The sequence below is a fragment of the Drosophila willistoni genome (assembly GCF_018902025.1).
Source record: "Drosophila willistoni isolate 14030-0811.24 chromosome XR unlocalized genomic scaffold, UCI_dwil_1.1 Seg41, whole genome shotgun sequence".
NCBI classification, from domain to species: Eukaryota; Metazoa; Arthropoda; class Insecta; order Diptera; family Drosophilidae; genus Drosophila; species Drosophila willistoni.
The window spans coordinates 1,672,842-1,684,486 of record NW_025814058.1 but is presented as its reverse complement, the minus strand read 5'-3'; the positions used below and the strand labels follow the sequence as shown (position 1 = coordinate 1,684,486).

The 11,645-nt window shown below is 34.5% G+C and overlaps 3 protein-coding genes across 3 annotated transcripts; 1 reads left to right on the top strand and 2 right to left on the bottom strand.

Annotated features, from left to right (window-relative positions):
- The first annotated feature begins 628 nt into the window (after positions 1-628).
- Positions 629-2,610, top strand: LOC6642915 (polypeptide N-acetylgalactosaminyltransferase 8). The gene is made up of 3 exons (XM_002065868.3): positions 629-1,045; positions 1,131-1,914; positions 1,966-2,610. Exons 1-3 carry the CDS (start codon positions 708-710, stop codon positions 2,608-2,610), a joined length of 1,767 nt encoding a protein of 588 aa, XP_002065904.1. The 5' UTR covers positions 629-707.
- On the bottom strand, positions 2,584-3,836 carry LOC6642914 (glycoprotein-N-acetylgalactosamine 3-beta-galactosyltransferase 1). Its single transcript, XM_002065867.3, has 4 exons — positions 3,433-3,836; positions 3,265-3,361; positions 2,888-3,187; positions 2,584-2,826 (listed from the first exon to the last, which is right to left on the bottom strand). Exons 1-4 carry the CDS (start codon positions 3,834-3,836, stop codon positions 2,674-2,676), a joined length of 954 nt encoding a protein of 317 aa, XP_002065903.2. The 3' UTR covers positions 2,584-2,673.
- Positions 3,837-5,669: 1,833 nt separating this feature from the next.
- Positions 5,670-9,896, bottom strand: LOC26529261 (glycoprotein-N-acetylgalactosamine 3-beta-galactosyltransferase 1). Its single transcript, XM_015178300.3, has 4 exons — positions 9,484-9,896; positions 6,211-6,316; positions 5,877-6,140; positions 5,670-5,811 (listed from the first exon to the last, which is right to left on the bottom strand). The coding sequence occupies exons 1-4, from the start codon at positions 9,894-9,896 to the stop codon at positions 5,689-5,691; spliced, it is 906 nt and encodes a 301-aa protein (XP_015033786.1). The 3' UTR covers positions 5,670-5,688.
- Positions 9,897-11,645: the final 1,749 nt, after the last annotated feature.

The window sequence follows — 11,645 nt, the reverse complement described above, 5'->3', positions numbered from 1 at the left end:
TAATTCTATTTTCGTCCACTTGATTTTGGGTATCATTCATTTTTAGATTTATGCGCCGTGGCATTGTTGGTTCCTATAAGGATGAACTAAGTGCAGAACATAGAGAAGCTTTGGATAACTGGACTCAGAATTATCTCAATGACTATGGCCTAAGTGAGTCTGAAATTTTTGGCAACGTTTAATTACAATTTTATATAAAAATGCAGATAATGAAAAGTTTAAACATAGAACATTTTCTTTTAAGAGCTGGGACTTTTCTCTCTCAATATTGTTTTTTTGTTTTTGTGTGTGTTTTGCCTAAATCATTTTGGGTCTAAACATTATTTTTGTCGCTACAACTATAATGATTTAGGTCAAAGATTTTTTATATTTGCACCTTAGATTGTTTTCACTTTTTAATTTTATAGTTTTTAAAACATTTGAGAGTCTTTGGCCACGATCACACATTCTTTCCCATCTGCTGGATGGGCCAGCTCCATGTTTAGTAAATGCTCTTTCTATACCTAATCTCGTGCAAGTTTTTCACCGTATAAGATTGCAATAAAAGCTTGGTTCAAATATGGCATAACATCAGCTTTCGTTTTCACTTTGCCATCATCAATTCAGTATTGGTCAAAACGTTGTACGGTTTTAAGCCAAAAGCTTGGTGTTGTTTTGTTTTTTTTTTGTTTTTTTGTTTCTTCGTCTTTGGTGTATTGGCTATTGTAATGTGCCTCGAGATCTTCATAAGACATAAGAAAAGGCTCTTATTAGTGCTTCTGTGGTTGGCCCTTTGCAGTGTTATATATTATTTACATAGTTTGAATATAGTAAAACAGAGTCTAGAATCGATAAACCTGGTAAATGAAGATATACAAAAAACACCAAATGAATTCGAATCATTGGTAATAACAAAACTGGGGGCTCTCGGACGACCAGCGAGAGGCAATTGGAAAACCAAAGAGTTGAAAGAGATCAAGCGATGGCAGAAAGAAACAGGTTTCAATGCTTGGCTCTCGGAGCGTATATCGCCAGAGCGTACGCTTTTTGATATGCGGCATAGAAGGTAAGTAACTAAGAGCGAGGAAGTGAAAGCGATAAGAGAGCAAATAGTAGTATAAGAGATTTCCATATATTTGTTTTTAAAACAGCTGCAAAAAGCTCAAGTACCCGGTGGAAAAGCTTCCAGCGATCAGTATAGTGATCACCTATTATAATGAGCAGACAAGTGTACTTTTGCGTACCCTTAGCAGTATCCGGGATCGAACTCCTATATTCTTATTACGTGAAATCATATTGATCGATGATGGCAGCAGCAGCGGAGCAAATAATCCCAAGTTTATCGAATTCTTGAAGAACAAATATCAAGATCTGGTAAAGCATCAACGCCTTAATACCCAAGTGGGTCTGATGAAAGCTCGTGTTGTGGGCGCACAACAAGCTTTAGCCGATATTCTCGTATTCTTAGATGCTCATGTGGAGGTTACCAAGGGTTGGCTAGAGCCATTACTAACTCCGATATTAAGGGACAATAGAACCTGTACAACTCCCATAATAGATACAATAGATTTGAATAATTTCGCCTATAAGAGAGCAACACCATCCAGAGGATTTTTCGATTGGCATTTTAATTATATTCAATTACCACTACTTAAGGAAGAATATGTAGCCTTGCCGGCTCCACATGAGAATCCCATAATGAACGGCGGTCTCTTTGCCATCTCACGACAATGGTTCTTCGATTTGGGAGCCTATGATGAAGGATTACGTCTCTGGGGTGGCGAGCAATTTGAATTGAGCCTTAAGATTTGGCTTTGTGGCGGTACATTACTAGAAGTCCCTTGTTCTAGAGTTGGACATTTGTATCGAGATGCCAGCTACAAGGTCAACTTGCCCAAAGAAGAAAAGAATCGATTGATCAAGGCAGAAAATACGGTGAGATCCTAGGAAAATATTGAGAAATTAATCGCTAAAATATATTTTCAGAACTATCGACGTGTGGCTGAGGTCTGGTTGGATGACTATAAAGACAAACTTTTCGTTAATATGCCGCAACTAACTGTGGTCAAAGCGGGCTCCCTAAAAAAACAATTCGCTCTAAAAAAGCGTCTTGAATGCAAACCCTTCAGTTGGTTCCTTTCCCGATTGGCTAGTGATTTCCTTGCTATTTATCCGATTCTAGAGGAAAGAGACTACGCCTTTGGTGCCATACAAAGCATTGGCCATAGCGATCTCTGTTTGGATCGCAGAGATAATTCGAAACAACATCCTCAACTCCTGCGCTGTGACATCGATTTGAAGTATCCCAAAGCCGAACAACGTTGGACTCTTCGGTCATTTCGAGATGTGGAATCTGGTTCAAAGTGCTTGGAACGACGAGGCGAGAATCAAATTTGGTTATTCCCATGCCATAAAAAGCAGGGCAATCAATTTTGGTTCTATAATCAAGATACAAAACAATTAATACAAGGTCAAAGGCTAAGCGATAGACAATGTCTTGAGGCTGATCTCAATGCCATAACGGTTTCGGCGAATTCCTGTGATGAAGTGAACTTAAATCAAAAATGGAATTTGGGCTATATAAATGAAACACTTATGAGAGGATTCTGGGAGAATGTTAAGCAAATGTGATATTTTGTAAAGAAAAATCTTATACTAATTAAAGTGGCAAGTAATCAAACAAATTGCATTTAGTTAATTATTCTTTTTCGTTTTTGGTAGTGCCGGAATTAGTTTTCGAGCAAATCCAAATATTTTGACATTCTTAATGAAATAATACAAATTATATATGCGATCCATATTGTCCATGTGATAACTTATACAAATCGGAGATACTGGCAGTTTAAGCTATTAATTAAATTGGAAATCTTTTGATTGATTAATTTCTTGTAGTGGCGACTGAACTTACATTTGGCACTTCATCGAATGAACGATCTATGAAATATTTGTGCTCTTCTAAAGATGCATTCAAGGGCTTATACCCCAAATGAACCGTTGTTTCGAATGGCAAAAACCTATGCAATTTATTGTCATCGCGACTATCGCCAGCTATGACATTGACATTGCTAAGACACCGTCCAAATTCCTCATAGGCAGCATTTCCCAGACTCTTTGAACTGCATAAATTTTCATTAGTTAATGCATCAAGAGCAAAACGCTTCAGAGCAGAGTGACTTAAGACCATAACAGACGACTCTAGCATATAAGGCTACACATATTCATATCATAAAATGGTTAAAATGGTAAAATTGTTAAATCGTTTATATTTGACTTTCAAGTGTTTACCTGGTTTTGGGGATTTTTTAGCTTGCAGCCAAAGTAGATCAATTCATCTGAGCTATATTTCTGAAGCATTAATCTCAGATTGTCTACAATCACGAAACTGTCGAAGAATGTTTGCATAACATTTAGTATGGAATTTTAAGCTGCTCTGCTTTAATCAACAACACATACTTATCATCGTTGGCGAAGAGAAACCAATCGCCTTCATTGATATGATATTTATATAAATATTCCATATAGGCACGCATTCTTTGCCATTTATCATTAAAATTTTGAAAGACAGCCGGCTCCAAGACCTCATGGGAATCATCGCTAACAAAGAGATACTTGTCACATTGATTTGCCCAGGTGTGATAGATATGAAAGGCAACACGATGCCGATAGGCATAGGTCACAATCACACAAAAGATGCGTGGAGATGGAGCAGAAGGACTCTCCAATGAGACTAGCCTAGCTTTGGATGCTGCATCTTGGCGTAAAGTGAAAAGATATACCAGACATAAAATGCAGAGCCAAAGTATGTTCAGTGGATGGCAAATGCTAATTTTATTCCGCGTACTAAAGAATCGTGGCATTTTCAACTAAACTAAACAACTAGAAGAGTGTCGAGAGTAGGTGAATTTGTAGTTTAGTTGGAGCTGCAGTTGAAAGTTGGAGGTGATGGACCGTTATCGTTCTCGTCGTCGTCGACGTCCACTACAATTTAATTATATTGAGTGGTTTTGTCTGTCCCGGATGGATGGTGGTTGGGTTTCGGTTACCTTTGCCTGCGCTTGATTGGTTCGCCGCATACAAATTGCCTTTTTCAATTAGAAATATTACTTAGACCCCACCGAGACGACCAAAGGCTTCCGTTTCAATGTTGTCTTCAACTTCGTCTCTGTCTTCGTTTTGTTTTGTTGCGTGTCCCATTGATGATGATGACTACGATGATGATTATGATAATGATAATGGCAAACTGAAGTTGATGCAAAACTTTTGGCTATGCTTCGTTTTGCAGTTTCAAATTGAGAATTGACAAACACAGTTCGTCGGTTAGTCCGTCCTTCTATTTCTCCATTCATTTAAAGTCATATCTTAGTTTAGATAGTGTGACTCCTAAAGGATAACTCTCTACTAAGCAAAACAAAGTTACTTTCTTAATGAAATATATTTAAAGTGCAGGCAAATTGCAAACAAAATTTAAAAATAGCTAAGAAACAAAATTCCAAAAAATGCTCTTTCAAGCAGGACAAGATTTTCTTTCTTTTTAGTGTCACACAGTGTCATGAGTAAGCCTAAAAAGGCTTTCATGGTCACAAAGTCTTTAGGGCTAGATAAATACATATGTAAGCTCTTTGAAGAGCACTTACGATTCCATTCAGATGCTCATTGGAAATTAATACACAGGTCCTTGCCAAGGGGTCAACATTTTGTGGGTGGAGAAAACATATACTTTTCAAAAAACAAAAAAAAAGTGTACCACCTTCATTAATATAAGCCGATTTTTTATTCTCATTCATTATCAATATAAAATATTGTAGTTCATGACCCATTTCATTGATATATTTTCTAAATAAACACGTTCCATAGTTTGCATAGATTTCCATGACAACTCCAAATCTTTTACTACATTGTTGCGAAAAGAGAAAGATATGGCCACTAAAAATAAGCAACAGACAATGGCAAAAAAAAAAACAACAACAACATAATAATAATAATAAAAACAATGAATCGCCGTGAGATGAAAAGAAACAAGACACAATATTTGATAGCACACATACAAACATACATACATGGGTATGTATGAGTAAGTTTTTCATATGAAACTGTCGCCGTGTTAATGTCTCAGTTTACGTGCTCAAATTACCTGATGAGATTTTATGTCCGTCTAACAGGTATTACAAAAAAAAAAAACACACACACACACACACACACACACACACAAACTTAAGCCACAGTATGCAACATAATAAACAAAGAAAGGCCTGAAAGTAAAGGAGGAGATGAGCATGGGAGGATGATGGATGAATGACTGCTTGGCTGGTTGGCTGGTTGGCTCATTGAATAGAAGGATGGATGGGTATGAAAAAGCGCAATATTGCATACAATTTTCTCTTTCTCTTTGAGACATGATGCAACAATAACACTTGGCACAAGAAAAACGGAAGTAATTTTGCAACCAGACACTGAGACATTGAAAGTACAAAAACAAAAAGGGAAAAAAAAGGAACATACACGGAAAAAAAACGTTGATGGGAAACCGAGATTCATTGATGGGAACACGTAATGTCTCTGTGTGTTTGTCCCATATGTGGGTTAGCAGGAAATAAAATTGATACATCAATATTCTATATAATAATACACACATATCCATGACAAGGCCAGCTGCTTAAGGATTTCCTCATTTTGGTTTGTTTGCTGTTGTTTTTCTTCAATATGTATTTGTTAGGGTCTAGGTAAACCAAATAGTTTCACAGTATAGACAAAATAATAATAATTAAACATATGGGGTGGAAAATCAAGACGAAAAGTAATGGCACTCTGGGAGATGGGCACAGTATGGACATCCTGGCAAAATGGATGTTTTAATCGGTTAATAAGACTTCTTTTTATGGCGGTTGACTTACCTTTGCCACCTTATGATAGCTGGCATTTCTCAGCCAAGGTGAATAACCCTCAGCAAACTGATGCGAAATATGTATGGGCAGAAAGGTCTCTTTGCCCCATTCATCGCGACTATCGACTGATGCAACACCCGCATGTTGCAAGCAACGTACAATCTCCAAGTCCTCTTTGATGCCCACTTTATGTTCACAATGCTCATTATCTGGATCTGCGGCATAGAGTCTCAAGGCCTCATTACTGATAACATAGCCACTTTTACAATAGACATAAGGCTGAGAATGCTCAGATTTATAAAATTCAATTGCAAAACACAAAATTTTAATTATCTTTGTCTCTGCTTACCTTTTGCGTATTGGCATCTTTCAGTTCGTAACCGAAATAAATTGCCTCGGTCGGTTTATATTGTTTCCGGTGTATCAAGTAACGAAGATTTTCAAGAGCCACAAAGCTGAATGGTTGAGACAAAACAAATAAAGTGATAAGAATTTTTCGCTGACCAGATAACACTAATCAACAATACCCTGCATATATTATAGGTATAAAAAAATACATGCAAAATGTCGATAAGTAATAACTTACAGTGTCTTGTATAAACCAATATAAAATATATATATTTCAATTTTTGTATATATTCAGCGATATTTGTTTTGCATTTTCATTTACTCGTTCTCTATAGATCCAACAGAAAGTCCTAATAACTAACTAAAACTTTGTTATTTTTTAGAATAAAACATCTTAAGGTCTGCTCGAGGTTTTTGGGTCGATCATTCGTATATAAAGCAGAGAGCCATCCCCGAAAAATAAAATTTAACCCAGACAGACATGTGTTTTTGTCGACTTGGATCTTTATGTTGATCAAGTACAGTGCATAAAAGTTTTATTTACTTTTGGCTTTTTAAAACTCTACGGAATGGATGACTTCATGTTCTTTGAGCATATAACTAGGCACTTAAGACTGAAGCCAAATTTGGCATTAATTGACACTAAGAGTGTGTTGCATAGTGTCTTGAATCTGATTGTGTATCAGATTATTGCAATGTAAATTTAGTTTATTCATCATTTAAGTCGCAGAACAGATCAATAATCTCAATTGCTCATCTCTTGTGTATACAAAAGAAACCGCACTAATATATTTTGTATATTCCGTAAGCAAACAATTCCCATTAAGAAAAGAAAAAACCATGTCAACAAACAATATACCTATATATATACTAGATGTATGTATACGTTTTCCATATATGTATATACATAATCGCCAAGATCCGTTTTTGAATGAATTGTTGTTGTTGGTGGCGGTTGTGGTGGACATGCAAAATAAACAAAAGCCAAGTTCAAGCCGCAAATGTGCGATGTAAACAAACTAGGTAAAAACTAAGAAAAAAAACAAAATAAAGATATACAAGTACCTACAAAATGTTATGTCAAAAACAAGCAAGTGTGTGTGTGTGTGCGTTTGTGTGTGTGTGTGTTAGCTGATGTTTGGTTGTTGTTGATTTATTTGACAAGCAAACGGCAAAATAAAGTAATTGTAGATAATGCCACCATACCCTAATACTTTTAATACCTAGTAAAAATAATGTTTGTTGGTACATTTGCGGCAACAAAAATGTGTGCAACAAGCAGCAGAGGTAAATATAGACTATTCTGACCATAAATATATAACTTTGTTTATATTTATTTGCATATTATACTTATTCTTCCTACATAAATATCTATAAACTTCAGGTCCTTTATTTATGTTCGATTCTTAATTTTTCTAATTCTCTTCACTATTTCAGGTAGTTAATCATTTCGAGTATTCATTTTACCTATATAGTTCACACTCTTTTCTCTTTTCATGCTTCTTTTATAGATGAAATTCGTATATATGAACAGACCTACACAATTTACACATAATGTATGATGCGTCTTTTGTTTTTAATCATTTTTAGTAACAGCATTCCAACTTGTTGGCTAGAATCTTTTGTTATTCTACTATTTAGGCACAATAGCTCAAATATCTTTTTGATTGATGCAAATTTAGAGCTGAGTATCCTAAAGTCGATGCATCTAAAACCACATGATGACTTCTTTGTTTTGTTTTAATATTGCCGAAACCGGCTTAGAATGCTTCTTGATAATTAATGAAGTTTTGCCACGACAACAACCTTGACTTGAGCACCCAGAAGTTAAATTTAATAGTAAAAGATTTAAAAAAGAAAATAAAATTTTTAATTACAAGTCAATAACTAAGCGCAGTACCACAAAGAAACACATAGACCGACAGACACACAAGCTCACAAGTTAAACTATTGAAGAGATCATTAATATTTACAAAAAATAAATATTCCAATTCCAATTGTAATCTAAATGCTATCGATCGAATGGTTGAATGGAGTGTTGACATCATTTGTAATAAATTCTCAATTATGTATGACGGCATAAATTCAATGGCAGAGACCAACGAACCATCTAGCCAAAGACCTAATTGAACTCTTTAACACTCAACCAAAAATAATGATAAGACACATTGTGACGTTGCTCATAGACCGATCGATGGAGTAAACTTATTTGAAAGGGGTAAATATTTTCAACAAAATTTATTAGGCACATTGTATGTATATACATATTTATATTTATTTTCAATTTTTCAAACGCGCAAAAAACCCCGAGTTTCATTGATTTGATAAGCTATCAATACAAATTGAGAATTATATTTATTTGCGCGTCAATTAAAATCTATGTAATGACCCATTTTCATTGAGCGTTGATATGAGTGACTTTTAATGCTTAATTCGCTAAAAATTTTCAAAAGATTGTGAAACAAACAAACAAGCCAACATTGACGTACAACAAAATAGGTTCATATGTCCCAAGCGCTCAAAGAACTTTTAATTGCAGAGGTCGAAAGCCTTTTTGATAAAGATTATTCAAAAATACAATGCATTTATATACCTATACATATATATTTTTTTTTTTTCAAGTACTTTGGCTATGATTAAAGTAATACTAGAGCCCTGCTATCAAGCAAAATTTGTTAGTACTTTTAACTAATCTCAAACTAAACAATGTAGAAATCTTTTACAATTGTTATTAATTGGTTTTGTGTGACATAAAATACTAAACAAATTTTAAACAAACCACCATATATTCCAAAATGTAATATCAATGGTCAAAATGATGCATAAACTATGGGAAAATGTTTGGATTTTTCGAATTGGTACACCAATTATGAGAAACATTTAAAACCTCCCTGGAGAGCAATCATCGAAAATCGTATTGTATGGATCGCACAAAAGAGCAGATAAAACTTCCTTTACAAACCACAAAAGAGCAACAAGAAGACAACAAAAGGGCAAAAAAAGAAGAAGAAAAAAAATCCAAGAAATGACGGAACAGGCAACAAAACGAGAATTTTCGTATGTATGTACATATAACAGATAGGTCCACATTGCCAAAGGCTGATAACTTTATCACATGAACGGGAAAGAAAAAAAAAACTGAAAATATGTTTAGAATGTCATAACAATATGCAAAGAGCGATAAAGGCGGCAATTTATGTGAATGTCTTTCTCTACCTCTGACTATCTCTCTTTCTTTTTTTTGTTTTTTTTTGTTTTTGTTAGTTGAACTTACCTAGACTCCTCTACTTTGAGAAACCAATCGACCTTGTCATGATAATATGTATACGCATAGAGTAAGCCACGATGCACAAGGGTCCAATTGTCGGTGGCATTGACAATTGGGACATATGGTTCCAATTCGGCATCGACATTACCACTAACAAATACCAAATAGTTGCAATGTTTGCCCCATGTCCGTTTTACATATTGCGCCGATGAGGGATTTTTATAGTTATAGGGTATCAGGCAGAGTATACGTATTGCATCATATAGTTCATCCTGCAATGTGGGATGTGTGTGAGTTTGTTTAATGGCCAACTGTTTGGTATATTGTTGATTTATATAGATATTCCAAATTAATAAAGTTCCCAGAATTGCTATAGTGCTCAATAAAATCGGATGATAAACACGTCTAAGCGAACTCATTGTGAGGCACAGTCTGCTACTAACTTTAAAAATTTTCAATTATTGCACTAGTTTTTAGTGAATCTAACACACCTACACACACACATAGGTACACATGTATCTATATAAGTTAGACAAGAAATTAATCAATCTCCTCAACGATATGTAGAGTTTCCTATGTATATAGGGAAGTAAATTCTCTATGAATATCACTTCAAGTTAGTTCAGGTGTTCAGTCTACCATGGAATATCCGCACAATATTTGGGGGTGTTGAACTCTATGAAAGTGTAATTATGGTAAAGCATAAAAAGATTATTATTGTTGGAAAACAGGAACGAAAAAAAAACAGAAGACTATGTATTTTCATATTCTGCTTTTCAAATGGTTAACTATTTGCTTAATTAACACAAAACTTTTTAATTGATAAATTAAATTATTGTACTGGTTTTGTTAATGGGGTTTTTATTTGCCATTTTCTTTTTTTTTGTTTTGGTTTTTGCTCATTATTATTTTTCATTTACTTGCAAGTGTTAAGTAAATTTTGTTTGGTAAATTAAGTTCAATTACATGATTGGTTAACCGCTGTATATTTACTATATGCATATATGTACACACATTTATATTGATGATAAAATCAATATGAACCACAAACTTTGAGCCTTAAAAAAAAAAGAGAAAAAAACTAAGAGTTGGGGAAAAATAAGTCAAATAAATGTAAGAAGAGATAAATGTATAATTGAGTTTTACTAAATCATCAAAAGTTTTCTGCGAATAGTTACGAAAATTATTAATAGATATTGTGTTCATAGAGTTTGCGCCCAAAGGTATGCTTTGTTTATTTTACTTTGTGATAAACTTGTTTCTATTGCCTACCATATTTGTATGGCTTATATCTTATATCTTATTGTTAGACCAAAGTCGTAAACTGTATTCTTTGCTTTTTGTATTTGAATCTCATGTTGTCCAAATAGTCTAAACACTACAAATAGTCACAATTAAAGACTATCTTAATCCCTCTCAACCCCCTTCTCCATGGACCACTTCTCTTTCGAAAACTCCAAAAAGGTTATAAAATGCAAATCTCAACATCTCGTCTAGTTGGCTCTTGGTTTATATATGTATGTATATATATTTTTTTTAACAGCATTTCTGTTGAACAACCAACCTGCTGCTCGAAAACAAACATTAAGTTACAAAATAAAAATCTTTGGCCCATAAAATTAAACCGCAGCAAAATACGCAGAAACAGCAAATAGAGTGAAAGAGACAGAGAGAGAGAGAGAGATAGAAAAAGAGGGAAATATAAAAGGTGGAGAAGGGCCGGGAGGGGGGATGAAGACTAATCTGAAGCGCGCAAGCTTATCAGAAAAACAAAACCTACTTTTATATGTATCTGTATCTACAGCTGAAGCTGGAGCTGTTGCTGTATCTGTATCTTTTGTATGCATCTGTAACCACGGCTGCTGCACAGACTCCAAATCCCTACGAATGCTGCGCTTTGATGTTGTTTTTTTTTTTTTTATTATTTTGTTTTTTTTTTCCTGTTTTCTTAACTTCTTCAACTGTTGCAAGCACCCAAGATAGTTAACTCTTTCCATCTCACTCTCTCACACTCACACACAAACAATCAGTTTTTTATGTGTTGTTGTATTTACGTATAACTTTGACTCATCTAACTTTTATTTGCATTTTTATTTGTTTTGGGTTCTTCGAATGTTTTTTGAGAGGGATAGAGAATTTAATTTTGAATTTATTTCGGTAAGAACAAA

Bases quoted from the DNA above. Each gene is read 5' to 3' on its own strand.
- LOC26529261 (XM_015178300.3), bottom strand. From the start codon at position 9,896: ATGAGTTCGCTTAGACGTGTTTATCATCCGATTTTATTGAGCACTATA. The intron at 6,317-9,483 runs GTAAGTTCAACT...TCAACCATTCAG, and splicing joins CTCAAAGTAGAGGAGTCTAG to CTTTGTGGCTCTTGAAAATC. The intron at 5,812-5,876 runs GCAAAGGTAAGT...CCATTTTGCCAG, and splicing joins ATGCCAGCTATCATAAGGTG to GATGTCCATACTGTGCCCAT.
- LOC6642914 (XM_002065867.3), bottom strand. From the start codon at position 3,836: ATGCCACGATTCTTTAGTACGCGGAATAAAATTAGCATTTGCCATCCA. The intron at 3,362-3,432 runs GTATGTGTTGTT...ATTCTTCGACAG, and splicing joins CTCTTCGCCAACGATGATAA to TTTCGTGATTGTAGACAATC. The intron at 2,827-2,887 runs GTAAGTTCAGTC...TTTAATTAATAG, and splicing joins CATTCGATGAAGTGCCAAAT to CTTAAACTGCCAGTATCTCC.
- LOC6642915 (XM_002065868.3), top strand. From the start codon at position 708: ATGTGCCTCGAGATCTTCATAAGACATAAGAAAAGGCTCTTATTAGTG. The intron at 1,046-1,130 runs GTAAGTAACTAA...TTTTTAAAACAG, and splicing joins TTTGATATGCGGCATAGAAG to CTGCAAAAAGCTCAAGTACC. The intron at 1,915-1,965 runs GTGAGATCCTAG...ATATATTTTCAG, and splicing joins TGATCAAGGCAGAAAATACG to AACTATCGACGTGTGGCTGA.